Source organism: Theobroma cacao, chromosome 5, assembly GCF_053813885.1.
Source record: "Theobroma cacao isolate CCN51 chromosome 5, ASM5381388v1, whole genome shotgun sequence".
NCBI classification, from domain to species: domain Eukaryota; kingdom Viridiplantae; phylum Streptophyta; class Magnoliopsida; order Malvales; family Malvaceae; genus Theobroma; species Theobroma cacao.
This window is the reverse complement of record NC_142643.1, coordinates 32232827-32249229: the sequence shown is the minus strand read 5'-3', so window position 1 is coordinate 32249229 and position 16403 is coordinate 32232827. Positions and strand designations below refer to the sequence as shown.

The window sequence follows — 16403 nt, the reverse complement described above, 5'->3', positions numbered from 1 at the left end:
GTTGTTGGGGTAAACTCAGAAATTGACGAGATTGAGTTACATGCATTAATCAGTACACCCGGAGAGCTATCACAGCCAATTATCAAGGACAATGAGGAGGTTGCATTAATTTTGCTAGAACAGAGGAATGTTCCGGCTGTGTATGTCAGCATTAAAGGATGCCAAACAAATGTTATGTCACATGAAGAAGCTGAACAACATGGTAATTAGCTCAATCAAAATGAGATATACAATGCTTCACATATACCACAACATTCGTTTCGTAACCCACAACAATGGTAATTGACGTATGCACAAGCGTTTGTGCAGCCTGGTAGACATATGACATTCACAAAACGGTTGGCTGGACAATTCCTATCAGGATGTGCATCGAACCAATTAGTTACTTGTGTCCAACAAACGTAACGATCGAGTGAAACTGTACAGGGTGTAATGGCATTTTCAAATGAGAATACGACACTTGAGGACAACACTATGATGTTGGAGGGTGACACTGCGACGTTCGAGGATAATACTGCATCTGATGAGGGAAATGAGGATTTGTTCCCTACCGGTGAAGATAGATTTAATGACAATTCGGATGATGGGCCTGTTGAATGGCATGATGAGAGTTCAGACGAGGACTGGCTTTATGACAGTGACATTCTAATTTGCAATAATGTTGAAGGTGAAACAGAACCTGTTGGAGGTGTTGATGTAGGAGATGTTCAGTGTGATGACCCCGTATATAATAACCTTATCGTTGATGAGAATGGGATTCGTTCTCCTGGTACATTGCTCCATGACAGTTATCAAGAAAGGGGAAATGTAGGGATATCTCGTACGTGGGTAATTCCAAGTGCAGAAAGGTTCTCCTTCCAAACAATTACAACTGAGGAGTCGACATGTGCCGATAATCGCTTATACGAATGAAGAATATTTTCCTCGAAGGTTGAGTTGAAACGAGTTTTGAACATGTTGGCTCTAAAAGAGTAATTTGGGATAAGAGTAAAAAGGTAATGTAAAGCTCGTTATGAGGTTGGTTGCAAGGACAAGGCATGCAAGTTCAATGTGCATGCAACGAAGTTACTTGAAGGAAGAGAATATTGGAAAGTTCAAAAGTTCCATAAAGTACACACATGTACTGTCGATGGTTTGCAAGGGCGATTTGCAACTGCCAGTGCGAAGATAATTGGTGAACTTATGTCACACAAGCTTCAGGCTAATGGAGTAGCATTGAGACCTAAGGACATAATTGGTGAGATGAAGGTTCAGTGGGGATTGGAATGCCTATATGGCAAGGCCTGGCAAGGGAAAGAGTATGCAGAGAAGCTTGTTTTCGATTCCCTAGAGGAGTCATTTCAACTACTACCCTCATATTTTTGCATGTTGAAACAAGAAAATCCTGACACAGTCATTGTAGTGGCTACTGATGAGGCAGAAAGATTCAAATATTGTTTCTGAGCATACGGGGCTTGTATTCGGGGGTTTAGGGATGTAATGTGTCCTACGGTTGTAATTGATGCGACACATCTGAAAGGCAGGTTCAAGGGTGTTTTGTTTGTCGCTGTATGCAAAGATGCGAACGACTATGTATATCCAATTGTGTTTGGCATCGACCATGTTGAGGACGAAGACTTATGGACGTGATTTCTTAGCAAGCTGAGTGATGCGGCTGGTTGTCCTGAAAATACTATGTTCATTTCTGATCAGCATCTCGGCATTAAGAAAGCAATCTAAAATGCATACCCAGAAGCGCACCAAAGTTTATGCAGGTACCATTTGAAGAAAAACTTTAAAAACAAGTTCAAACGTGACGACATTTTTATGATTTTCACTTTTGCTCGAGATTGTTATAAGGTTTTCGATTTCAACAGACATTTGAACCAGCTCAAGCAGATTAACGCGAAAGCCCACGTTGACGTTATGAGAATAGGCCCTGAGAGATGGGCATGTGCCTGTTCATTGGCAAGATGATACTAAATGATGACATCTAATATTGCGGAATGTGTTAACTCATGCTTGAAGTATTCAAGATAAATGCCAATCACTGTTTTGATAGAGTTCATCAGAGACATGTTCCAACGTTAGTTCTATGACCGGTACGAGAAGGCTGTCAAGGTGACCACGCCCCTCAGCCCTTGGGTTGTTAGGCAGTTGAGCAAACGGTTCAATGATGCACATCGTTTTGTGGTTAAACTTATCAATCGAGTGGAGTTCGAAGTTAAAGACGGGAATATGGATGAACTTGTAAACCTGTCCACGAAGACATGTTCATGTTGTCAGTTCCAAACAGATTTACTACCATGTAGCCATGCCATTGCAGCAATAAGGTCAGAATATCTTTATTTCTTATTTGAACCCTAATTGACATAGTATTTACATTGTGCTTGAACATTGAGTTCATTGTATTTTTCAGTAAATGCAAACGTGAAGCCATTGAATTCTGCGCTGACTACTACCAGAAAACTGTTTTGGTGGAGGGTTATGCGGGGTCAATTCGCCTGGTAGGGCATCCTAGTGAGTGGGACATCCCTTCTCATGTGAAATAAATTATCGTCTTGCCACCACCTTGGTGAGGCCAAACGGGGAAGACCTAGGAGAAGAAGGATTCCATTGGTTAGTGAAGGCAGTCGAGCACGGAGATGTTCGCATTGCAAAAGGTATGGCCATAGCAGACAAAATTGCCCATCACCATTTGCAGTTCCATCCACAAATCTAGCACCATTTCCAAGTTAATCAGTGCCTCCATGAGTGCGCTGACCAAAAGCATGTTCAAGTTTTAGACAAATCGGTCACACACGCAACAACTGTCCAATACAAAGGATAATGTCTGAAAACGTAAGGTGTCTTGTGGATGAAGATAGCTTGTCGGCCTAACTAAATGTGTAACCCATGTGCAATGCCTTTGTCATAATTTGCTCTTGCAGTATCTTACATTCATTCATATTTGGATTTTGTGTTTGTTAGTTTCCTCTTGTAGATGAGTATTTATTTTTTTATTAATTTTATACATATATTATTTGATTATTTATTTCATTTTGTCTGTAGTTTTGAACACTGAATAGACTTACAAAGTCCCTATACTGTTACCCCTTTTCTCACATTTTATTACGACTTGTATTAAACAATTAATGATTTAATTTAATTCCTTTCTATTTCATTTGATTTAACCTTTTATGTTCTTACAATCAGATCTCTTAAGAGATATAAAATTAATTCATCTAACTTTAGTAGCTTTCTAAATCCCCATATTCAATTTGTTTTTGTAATTTTTTAATTACAACATTTATTTTATCTTACTAATACCTCCACATAAAACTTTAAGCCAATCACTTAACAAAATAATAATAATAATAATAATAATAATAATAATAATATTGTACCAAGGAGTTTACCTCAAAGGATGCAAGTCTAGAAAGAGAAAATTTTGGACTAATTAAAAACATATGATATGAAATTTAAAATTAAAACACATGACTTGACCAAACAAATTTAAAAAATTTATGGATCATCCAATCAAATTTCATCTATGAATCATCATAATTAATTTTTATTAAATTAAAATATTTTAAAAATAAAATTGAAATATAAGGGCGAAAATTCCTGAAAAATATATTATGCTAAGCTGACACGCTGAATGCATGCAGATTTCTGTTTTGACACGTTGATTTCTTGCATTATTGTGGGGTGACACGGCACGCCCCATCTTGTGGTGACACGCTGAGTGGATGCAGATAGTTGGCGTGACATGCTGAGCGCATGCAAATTTCTGTGGTGACATGCTAACTTGCAGTATTATGGGGTGACACGACACACCCCATCTTATGGTGACATGCTAAGTGAAAGCAGATAGTTGGCGTGACATGTTGAGTGCATGCAGATTTCTATGGTGACACGCTGACTTCTTGCAGTATTATGGGGTGACATAGCACGCCCCATCTTATGGTGATAGGTTGAGTGGAAGCAGATAATTGGTGTGACACGCTGAGTGCATGTAGATTTTTGTGGTGACACGCTGACTTTTTACTGTATTGTGGGGTGACACGGCACACCCCAATTGTGATGACACGCTGAGTGGAACCAGATACTTGGCGTGACACGCTGACTTTTTTCAGTTTTCAAGGGAGACACGCCATGCCCCAATTGTGTGACATGCCACATGGTTGCAATATTAAATAATTTAAAGGCCTTGTATTTGAATTGAGAAAGAAAAAGTAATATATAAAATGTACGAATATTAAAATTAATAAAATTAATTATATATACAAAAATGTACAAACAACAGCCGATATGTTCAGGGTTCGCTTTCACAACTATTGAAAAAAATTTCTAGAGTGTATTGGCGACGCATATTTACAATCATATTCTACTTAACTTTGATCGATTCTGATTGCAAAATATCGTCAATGTACCCTATCATGAACATACCGCAATTGACACTATCATTCTGCCGATGCACTTTAGCTTTTGGCAAATGAATTTCCAATGGCATCAACGTCAAATCCCGTGTCTTTCGACGTGTTTTGTTGAAATAACTGGCTTGGTGGTAGATGATTGGCATAATTGTCGTAAGGGGTGTCATCTGAGCCGTTCGCACTCCGTTATCCTTAGCATTCGAAGTTATTGCGGAGTCCACCACCTTGATCGTCCACCTCACCAAGTCAATCTTCGCTGCCACCCAATGCTCATCGACATTGCAAGGTGCGAGGATGAAATCGACATTTTCCCATTTTTTGTCGTATGTCAGCTTTTCACCATCCACGTACGCCCGTAACTCATTTGGAATTTCCATAGTCGACTAGGCATCTTCAGTTGGAAATGAGGTGTGTAGCATATGGATGGTGTCTTGTGAAGCATGTATACATTAGCTTACACTTAATGCAATAAAAAAACTTAGTATTTTCAGAATTGACAAATTTTCAAATATACTTACGAAGAGTATCGTGTCAACCACGCATGCACAGGTAGTGTACAACTTCGACTTCGGCCTTGTCATCCGCTTACAAAGTATGCTAAGGCATGTGTCTATACGTTCACTAGTCATTTCTTCTTTGGGATCCTATAATGTTGTGAAAAAGTCAACCCCTTGATCCCTTAAGATCCCGACGTTACGCCTGCATATGTAACAGAATGAGTTTGAAAAGCTTTGGTGGGTTAATGTTTCATTAAAAAATAATATTTGCAATGTTATTTATGAGCTTACCTTGTGCATTCGTTTTTCTTGAAAGCTTCGTACGCTTCAACCGTTGTGCTCTTTACATCCAGACAGCTCACTAAGGGGTCAACGTATGGGCTTGCCTTGTATTTGCTAGCCATTTTCACCCGTGCCGACTCAGTTAGGTCTGAAATTTCTGCTGCACAATGATGGACATCAGATGACTTTGGTGATGACATCCGTGAGCCGTTGGCTTCGGGAGTGCTCTGAGGAAGATGGTCCCCTCGTGCTGCTGCCTCCACTAATGCATCAGCCTGAGGAAGATGCTCTTCTTCACCAATGACTGAGTGAAGGTCCCCCTCCCCTCCCGCAGATGCATCAATAACCGAATCGGCCTCAAGAACAGGGTTTCTGTCAGCACTAGCAACGTCATCGTGAATGTGCACACTAGGTTTATCGTGGTGCCCATCATCAGCATCATCGTGGTCCTCACTAGCACCATGAGATGAAGGACCGCCCTATAGAACGAGACAAATGGGAAAATCTGTTAGCTTATATAATACCACAAACCATAAACCAAGAATAAAAAATAGAACTACACCTACTAAACGTAAACTACCAATATATGAGCAAAGATAGAATAACGTACCTGTGATTTCAGGCTGTCTAGAATTCGAGCAATGACACAGTCCTGAAACGTTTGCATTGCCAGAGTCAAAGACTGAATTGAAGCCTTTAGCTCTGACATTTCTTTTTTATACCGGTGCATGATCCGTCGTAGTTGACGCTTCGTGACTACTTCATCGTTGACTCTTGTCGAATGGGTTAATAGCAATAACATATATTACTGTATTATTCAATAATCATATATGAAATTGTTAAACATTACCCATTAGAACTTTAATATCCTTACCGGCAGCTCATTACCACTTTACGGTTGAGTAGGATCGATTGGTGGTTAAGGAGCTGTGGTCGCCTCCCTCAACTACAATAACAGAAATTAATGTGTTACTCGATAAACATATGTGGAAATGTTGAACATAAACTGTTAGAACAGATCTTACCGACGGGTCGTTAGCACTATGCTCTGAAGAGGACTTCTCAGTGGTTGAGGAGCTGTCGTCGCATGGTCCAATTGCAAATACAGATATGTTATTCGATAATCACATATGGAATTGTTGAACACAAACTGTTATAACCATCCTTACTGGCTCCTCGTTAGCATTGTGAGTTTGAGGAGGACTTATCGATGGTTGTGGAGCTATCATCGCATGGTCCAACTGCAAACACAGATATGTTATTCGATAATCACATATGGAATTGTTGAACACAAACCTTTAGAACTATCCTTACCGGTTCTTCACTGTCATTGCCATGGTCGTCACCTTCCTCCATCAACTCGGGGATCGACATCTCATTGACGACAGCAGTGACAGTGCTTTTCCACTTCACGAAACCAGTGGCTCTTTTGTGCTTTAAGTTTTTCTTCTTTTCCCTCGCACCTAAGCCCTAGTCTGCCCGATCCTCCATGTGCCCTATTGGCACGTATTGGTGGCCCTCAGATAACGAGACATCAATGTCCACAAAATAATCCTAGCTGGCCTCATTTAAGGTGGGCTCTAAGGTCTTCACTACCCACAACTGCAAAATAAGGATTGTGATTAAATTTTACAAAAAATTATTATACAAATTCACAGCAGAAATTAGTAGTTGTTCACTCATCTGCAGAGATGACTCCAACATCTCAACTGCCTTGTAGAAGTTTTTTGGCTTCTGGTTGCATTACCATTTGCACATGTGTGGGTAGACACCCTTCGAAGTAGAGGGAGCAACTATCTTTTGCAAGACCGAAATTGCCTCCATTACCTAGAACTGCAAGTCAAATGTAACCATTATCAGACTGTAAATGATAAACGATTGCAACCATAAATTATTATGTCAAAAGGAAAATGAAAAACGTTACGTGACAGTACCTGTATCACCCACACGAATTCGTAAATGTTGTATCGTAAACGATCCTTCTGCACATTCGAAGAAGGCACTTCGAACCCCTTCAAAAGATAGTCTAAGGTCAGCCTCCAAATGTAGTGACCCCATGGAAAGACATTCCAAGCATCGATGTCCTCCACCAACGACAATGGGAGACCTTGATCTTTATAGACACATAGCTAAAAGTAGACGCGATATTAGTGACTAGGGGTAATTTCGTCATTTCCTTAGTGAGCCCCTAAAGGTATGCTTTCAAACAATATTAAGGCCTAAGTAGGCCTAAGGCATAAATGAATGATGAAAATAAGGATAAAATGACAAAGGAAATAAAAATAATGATGATTTCCAAGATAAGGGCAAAATGGGCATTTTTTATCTCAAGTCAAAATTTTTAGGTTTTCGTGAAGCCGAGTATTTCTAGACTATTATGGACTTTATCTTAGTATCAAAAAAGTAAAAAGATTACATAAAAGATTGGAGGAAGATAAAGCCAACTTGTTAAGGGCATTTTCATAATTTAAGTGAAGTTTGGATAAGCTTAGGCTATAACTATCTCATTTCTCCAGCAGCTTCCTCATTTTTCCAGCAGCTTCTTCTTCTTCTTCCTCCCATCTCACGTTTCTTCATCTTCCATGGAAGCCTCCCTTAAAGCTTCCATACCTCTCTCTCTCTAGCTTCAATTTTCATGCTTTTGAGCACTTTTTCATAGAACTTTTTTTTTCTCTTTCACTCTCTCACCTTAAAACACTCAAAAGTCTTTCCTCAACACTTTCTCTCACTAGTTGGACATTTTAGAGAGAGAAAGAGAGAGACTTTCCAAGATAGCTTGAGTATTCTTGAAAAGGAATTCAAATACAAATCCACCAAGGTGAGTAATGAGGATTGATTTTAGGTTATTGATAATGGCTAGTAATTGAAGTTGTGAGTTATTTTATTGTTGATGTTTGTTTATTTATTTCTAGTGTTACTAGAGTATAGAGAATAAGTAGCTAGTCAAGTGGTAATTGGAAGCTAGTTAGGAATAACTAGTGGGGCTTCATTTAAGAAATAACTTTTAGAATTGTATTTATGCAAATTGGGTTGGTTATGATGTTGGTGTGTGATAGGTTCCAACATGACCTCACATCTTTATTTGGAGCAATAGTCGAAGTTGGAGTTGAGTAAAGATTCAGCAAATACTGGTGAGTGACCTTGCATTTCAAAATTGCTTTGGGAAATGTAAATGTATTTGAATGAAACATTTGAATGATTTTATCCAACCTTTCTTTAAACATGTGTGCCGGGGAACAAGCCCTTGATAAAATATTTTGATGTTGTGAAAATATGAAATGTGTAAAAGGATGAATCCATGTGCTCCTATATTATGTTGGTATGTATATATATAAATATATGTTGTGCATTAATGAATAATGTTGTGTGATGATGTTGAAATGTGCAAGTAGGGAGTGCACACATAATGATGTTGAAGTGTGAGAGTAGGGGTGCACACATGATGATGTTAGAGTGTGCGAGTAGGGAGTGTACACATGATGATGTTGAAGTGTGCGAGTAGGGAATGCACAGATGATGATGATATTGCATTGAGTTGAGTGGCGAGACGTATGCATAATGATGTATACATATATATATATATATATATATATATATATGTTATAGAAAGTTTATGAAATTAATTGTGATGGTGTTGTATGTTGGCATTGTTAATTGCTCCCAAATTGCTCTGTTTCTCACTGCAGCGATATTCTTTTTCGCTGCAGTGAGAAACTCTCGAGTTGGGGGGGTCACATTGGCCTAATTCTTGTTGCAGCGAGAATAAATCTCGCTGCAGTGAGAAACTCTCTGGTGGTTCTAAATTTTTTAGTGCAGTACCTTTGCTTTGATATAGATTTTGACGACCTTCTAGTCAGAACTGGGCAAGTGGTAAACATGAAAGTTGTAGCCCAGCCTCTTAACTTTCTAATGGTCTAAAAATCATGTCAATTAGATTTCTGTAGTGGGAGATATGCTTAAAAAACCGAAACATATGCAAATCAAGAATGTTTCTCGCTTCAGCGAGGAACTTGCTGTCATGCTTGCTACCTTGCTTGATTTTGACATATTTTTCACCCATTTAACTTCATAGATTGATCATGGGTTTTTGCAACACTATGAGGTTATTAATCAAAGTTTGAAATGAGGGGTTTTTAGTAAGAAATTAAATCAATTGCATTGTTTTTGAAACAAGTGCATCATGATTTCCAAGTTCTCTCTATTGAATGCTTGTTCCCTTTTTATGTTCACTCACTGAGTTTTATACTCTTATTTTTAAACTTCATGTTTTCATATCAGGAGGCAGTCGGTAACTAGGTCAAGGTGTCCTTGTAGATTCGTCTCCTTGGTAGGTATCTCGACATTCAATAGCTGAACTTTCGCCCGAGTCTCTCCTCTGGAAGTTGAGTATTCCTTTTGTTGTGTATAGACAAACCCGATGTAAATTATTAAGATGTATGTTTTAGACAATACGTGTACATTTTGATTAGTAATGCCACTATGAATTGGAAATGGTTAGCATTATTTTGAATTGGAATTATGAGATGTGACTTTAGCAATTTTTGATGGAATGATGAACATGTTATATAAATAGGCTTGCTTGGGCTTGATGGGCTATGTCTATTGGGCCCATGCGCCGATCATGGCCCGAAAATTGGGTCGTGATAGATAAGAGCCAAGGCGCCACCGGTCTACAGTAGTCTTGACTAAATAAAATGTTATTCACGAACAAAATGAGTGCCATCTTGGTCGCGTCTCTCGGTCGCTTAAAGTTACCTTCGCAGAATGTATCAGGCAAGGCCTGCAGCTTAACGCCTTGCTGCCCATTCCAGTATCGTGCATGAATTTCGTCTGCAACAACCTCGTATGGTTGTGTGAACACATCCGACATTCAACCAAACTTCAGTTAGGTGATAAGGCAGAACTCTTGCTTTGATATGTGTGCCTTGCTTTTCCCAATGGCAAACCATAGCTCATGCTTTATTGAATCTGTCACAGTGATTCAACGGATCATGATGTTATGCAGGAGACCAGCGGAGAAGTAGCCTTGTGGATATAAGTCCAGCAGCATTTCGAAGCACGTATGCTTCATTGCATCGTACTCCCCTTTCTCTTGGAGGGTCTTGTTGATGTAATGCAGTTGCGACCACTTACAATGGGTGTTAATAGCGACATTGAACACCCACTTCTCTCTCGGCACAATAAGCAAACTATCAAGATCCTTGTACTGTCTGGACTGCATCTGTAAAACATGGCACACATGCACCAGTGAGTTAACCCATAATGTGGTAACATGCCATGCATATAACGTAAAATGTGGTAACACGCCATGTATATAACATAAAATGTGGTAACACGCCATGCATATAACTTAAAATGTTGTAACATGCCATGCATATATCGTAAAATGTTGTAACACGCCATGCATATATCGTAAAATGTTGTAACACGCCATGCATATAATGTAAAATGTTGTAACACGCCATGCATATAATGTAAAATGTTGTAACAAGCTAACGCTAACATATCAATCACTATAATTATTGTGTCCTTACACGAACTGGCCTAAAATACTTGTGGCGTGTGACACGTCAATCAGTGTAATTATTGACTCGTTACACGAACTACCTTAAATAACCAATGTCGTGACACTCTAAAAACCCCAAAAAGTAGTTTACCCACTACAGGCCATATCTATTGTAGTTCAAAACTTTGGCACGATTATAAAACCGGAAAGAAAACAGTTTAAATATAACAATTGAAAAAGATTGAAAAAACACGAACATATGACACAAACCCAAAAAAACAAATGAACAAAAGAAAGTTTTAAATATTCTATTTTTAGATTGACTGACCTCTTCACTGATAACCGACATTGTTGCTGTGGTGTTGTCAACCTTGCAAAGAAGAAAGTCGAACACTCTGGTATCTTTGGGAATGAGGAATGAGGAATGAACCTCTTCACACAGACATTTGCAATTTTTGTAAAATATTTAATTAAAATGAAATGGCCTCACAATTTCCTCTATAAATATTCATTTATTGAATTCATTTAGTTGAAGTCCAATTGATTTCCTCGTTATTTGCCTGCTTTTTTTTCCTTTTTCAAACCATGTCGTGTCACCCATCAATTGCCATGTTGTGTCACACACTCTAAACCCTGCCGTGTCACGGATCTCCATGGAGTCTGACAAACTCTTAACCCTGCCGTGTCATAGATTTCTTTCATGGCGTGTCATGAAATCTGAACGCTAGCTTGTCACAAATTCTTTCCATAGCGTGTCATGAACTCTTAACGCTGGCATGTCATAGATTCCCTACATGGCGTGTCATGAACTCTGAACGCTGGCGTGTCACAGATTCCCTCCATGGTGTGTCACGAACTCTTAACACTAACGTGTCACAGATTCCCTCCATGGCGTGTCATGAACTTTGAACGCTGGGGTGTCACCAACTCTGAACTCCGGCATGTCATAGATTCCCTTCATGGTATGTCACAAACTTTGAACATTGGCGTGTCACAACTGTGTCACACATTCCCACCATGGAGTGTCACAAACTCTAAACCCTGTCGTGTCACACATTCCAACCATGTCGTGTCACAAACTCTAAACCCTGTCGTGTCATAGCCGTGTCACACATTCCCACCATGTCGTGTCATACATTCCCAACATGCCGTTTCACAAACTCTAAACCTTGCCCTGCCACAGCCGTCTCACATATGGCCTATTGTAGCACGACCATTTCGTATTTTGGATTCACATCTTGCTCCTTTCGATTCACCACAGTATTAGGGATTTCTGATTTCACATCATTCTCCAAGCTTTCGATTCATCATGACCGATTCCTCATTCGGTTTAATATCACTCTTCTCCTATTATCTGAATGTCATGTCCCAAATCTCTGAAAAACTATCTCATGCAACATTATTTTATTTTGAACAAGCTTCGTGAAAAAAAAAAGGATGTTTTACACAAAATTAGATGTTCGTAAATTCTTTGCATATTTATTTTTCTATTTTACGCTTGTTTGAGAGTGCGCATAAATGAAGATGGCTCATTAAGGGCATTTTTATCCCAAAATCTATTCTCGTGGCTAAAAACAATTAAAATTATTTGGAGACTTATTTACAAAAACACATTATTTTTAAGGTTAAAAAAAATTTTCTCCTTTTTATTTCTTCAAATCTCCTCATGTGCCCCTAAATTTTTATTTTAAAATAGGAAAAGTATCATTTAAAAATTTTTGTTGCCAAATTAAAGGAAGCATCAAAACATTGTAATGCTGTAGTTTTTTAGGGTTCATTCTCAAGTAGCAAAATTGCACAATCTATCTATAATAGGAAAAAAAAGAAACTCTGAAGAAGTCAGCTCTTTGAAAAGCCACGTACGATAGTATCCGAAATGGTTTGAAGAAAAAAGGGCCGCAAAAGAATCTTATTATAGAAGAAACAGCTAATCAAGCTACAGCATAATCCTTGTTTAACCAATCGAAAACAAAAGGTGAATTGGCTAGGAGCTGTCACCATGCCACTTTCTTACATATCGTGTATTACGTTGTAGGATAAATTGTAACTTTTAACAAAGAGAGGGGGCCAGAATATGATGGAGATACTAAACTTGGCATCTCAGTAAACCAAAGTATCATACATTCCAAGCACAAAACAGCTATCTTGGCTTGGAGCAGTACTGGACTCAGTAGTAGAATGTCAGCAGAAAATATTGCACATTTACACATTTATCTAAGAGTTGAGCAGGAACCAATTTCTCTCTCACCGATTTTATTAAAATGAAAGATAAAATGCTTTATATATCCATGAAAGACTTTTTTCCGTGGATGAAATCTTAACAGTCACTCTTTCACAAAGATAAAAGCAGATAAAATATGTACGAAACTTGATACCTGAATAAAGTACAAAGAAGATCATCTCCACCTAGTTAGTGTAAAGCATAAATTCAGCAGCTAGGGTACCCCAATAGCTCGCACCATGCAGAAACAGTCAAACTTGACTCACCTTTTCTCCCATCCTTGAGTCCTCTTGTTTCTTCGGGCGACTCCCCAAGTACAGTACTAGATTTCCAAGTATCCCATAACTGTCGTTCAGTTACCTCCTTTAAACCGTCAAGCTGGTAGGATTCAATGAGCAGCAACGAGAGGCACCCTGGAGAAGTGAGAGTTCCTATGCCTCGGATAGAGCACTCGCCTTTCATCACAGACGAGAGAGCGAAATTGAAATCAGCCTTGCGTGAAGCCCAAAAACAAGAAAGCGATTCATATCAAAGAGCCAAACCGTTAATACAAAGAGTTCCACCAGTCCTGATCGGTATCAAGGAAGATTTTAAGAAATATTTTGAACCAAGGCTGGTAGCACTCGGCCCTTTGCATCATGGTAAGCCGCAGTTCGAGCAGGCAGAGCACACCAAGCGTAAACTCGCAGCTCTCTTCGCAAACGAGAACGAAACAACTGATGAAGTTCTATTCCACAAAATTATGGCAGAGATAAGGGATCTGAAGCAGTGTTACAATCCGGAGGACATAAAAGATTACGACGATGAGAAGCTAGCTTGGATGTTCTTCGTGGACGGTTGCGCGGTGTTGTATGCTGTGCACTACGGTTTACAAGGCAAGTTTAAGAAGTTGAACACTAAAGCAGATCTTCTGGTATTTGCGCAACTTGATTTGTTCTTGCTAGAAAACCAACTTCCTTACCGGGTTCTCAACATATTGATTGGCTCAACCAAAGAACCCCAAATGTGGGAGCAATCAATCACAGAATTCGTCGGCAACAACCTTATAACAAATATACCGGATGGGAAGAAGAGCCAACACACAGACGAAGAAGAAAAGCAAGAGTACACTCATCTTCTGGAGCGCTTGCGGACAAAACTCTTGACGGGAAAGAAAGAGGAGAGTAGCAGTAGTATGATAGGTCGCTTGCTTCTGTCATGCGGAGACATCCGAAAGCACAGGAAGACATTTCGTAGCGTCAAGGAGCTTAAAGAATCAGGGATTGGTGTTGGACCCAGCGAGACAAACAACCTGAAAAACATTTCCTTCTATTGCAACTTTCTGGGCAGCCTAAAGATGCCACGCATCCTGGTGGATGACTCAACAGCTTCCAAGTTCTTGAACTTGGTAGCTTTAGAAATGTGTCGAGATTTTGAGAATGATTTTGCGGTCACCTCTTACTTATACTTCCTTGATTCTCTCATTGACACAGCAGAAGATGTTAAGGAAATGCGAGTTACAGGTATGCTCCACAATTACTTGGGCAGCGATGAAGAAGTGGCTGATCTTTTCAACAAATTAAGCAGGGACTTGGTGCCAGATCAGGCGATGTACAAGGATGTTACGGACAATATCCACAAGTACTGCAACAATCCCTGCACGACCGCAATGGCTCAAGCCTACTACACCCATTTTAGTAGCCCATGGACATTCCTCGGCTTTTTGGGTGCCATAATTGGGCTTCTCTTCTCCGCTATTCAGGCTTATTACTCGTTTCCAGATAACAAATAAACGAAGTGATTAAACTCCCTCATACGAGTCCTTGAGAGTGTGCTTTCAATCTTTTCTTTTTATTACACTACGTTTTTATGTATCCTAATAAGGTTATTTGTGCTTGAAATGCTTTGGTTTTCTTTTCCCAGCTTCGTGTGTGACTGTGAGCAGCCAATAAAAGAAATTACCAATGTAGGATTATGAGTTTTATATGTAATAAGACTGACTTCTTTTAAATATTTAGTATGTTTGATTTGCTGGATATTTTTTAATAATAGAGGAAAGTGTGAGAAATAACTTTCCTCATAAGGTGATTTCAGAAATAGCCACTCATATAAAGTTATCTGTTTTTACCTAAAAACAAGCATGGGTAGACCAAAATGCCCTTAAAAACATCTTGGCAATTTAATCTCTTGATATCTCCCTCCCGCCATAAAGAAAATAGAAATAAATGCTCAACTATTTCAGCTCGCTCAACTCTCTCTCTCTCTCTCTCTCTCTCTCTCTCTCTCTCTCTCTCTCTCTCAGCTCTCTGAACTGTATCAACTCTGTCAACTCTCTGTTGAGTAGCGTCGTAATTAGCTCTCTCAGCTCTCTGAACTGTATTAGCTTTGTCAACTCTCTATTGAGCACCATCATCATCGTGTTGTGCTCTATCTCTCGACATCTGGTCATATCGTCGTCGATAAACAGACCCTAGAGCAGAGATGACATCAAGGTATGTTATGGGGTTAATTGCTACAACACATTACTTTCTGAAACTTTTTGTGTAAATTAGAACATGTATTAAAAACATTACCTAGAGTTGTTACACGCCATGCATCTCTAATGCATATGGTGCGTAAAAAATATATTGAAATAAGAAAATAACATATGTTAGCACATAGCATGTAACATTTTTATTGAACATGACGTCTAACAACATGACTGATAAATTTTAGAACACGGCATGTAATGTGTAAAATGACTGACGAATTTTTTGTTTCCAAAATTTCAGTGGGGTTCCAATTGTGCGACTTGTGATAAGACATGGTGGTCAATGGGTGGATGGCATTTACAAGGGTCGTGAGTCACAAATGCGGGGGGTTAGGGGTGATTTGTCGTTTGCGGCCTTGATGAAGCTGGTAGAAGATGTTGTTGAGGTAAACTCAGAAATTCATGAGATTCAGTTACATGCATTGATCAGTACACCCAGAGAGCTATCACGCCCAATTATCAAGGACGATGAGGATGTTGCATTAATTCTGCTAGAAAAAAGGAATGTTCCGGATGTGTATGACATCATTAAAGAATGCCATACAAATGTTATGTCACATGAAGAAGCTGTACAACATGGTAATCAGCTCAATCAAAATGGGATTTATAGTGCTTCACATATACCACAACATTCAGTTCGTAACCCACAACAATAGCAATTGACGTATGCACAAGAGTTTAGGTAGCTCGATGGACACACAACATTCACAGAACAGTTGGCTGCACACAAGTCCAATCAGCATGTGCATTGAACCAATTACTAGCTTTTGTCCAACAAATGTAATGATCAGGTGAAAGTGTAGAAAGTGTAATGCCATTTTCAAATGAGACTACGACACTTGAGGACAACACTACGACGTTGGAGGGTGACACTGCGACGCTCAAGGATAATATTGCATCTGATGAGGGAAATGAGGGTTTGTTCCCTACCGGTGAAGATAGATTTGATGACAATTCAGATGACGGGTTTGATGAATGGCATGATGACAGT

The 16403-nt window shown here is 39.2% G+C and overlaps 1 protein-coding gene across 1 annotated transcript; it reads left to right on the top strand.

Moving 5' to 3' along the window:
• The first annotated feature begins 13109 nt into the window (after positions 1-13109).
• Positions 13110-14866, top strand: LOC18598794 (UPF0481 protein At3g47200-like). Its single transcript, XM_007028480.3, has one exon. It carries the CDS (start codon positions 13295-13297, stop codon positions 14672-14674), a length of 1380 nt encoding a protein of 459 aa, XP_007028542.3. The 5' UTR covers positions 13110-13294; the 3' UTR covers positions 14675-14866.
• The last annotated feature ends 1537 nt before the right edge of the window (positions 14867-16403 follow it).

Excerpts from the sequence above, each read along its gene's own strand:
- LOC18598794 (XM_007028480.3), top strand. The coding sequence starts at position 13,295 with ATGAGCAGCAACGAGAGGCACCCTGGAGAAGTGAGAGTTCCTATGCCT.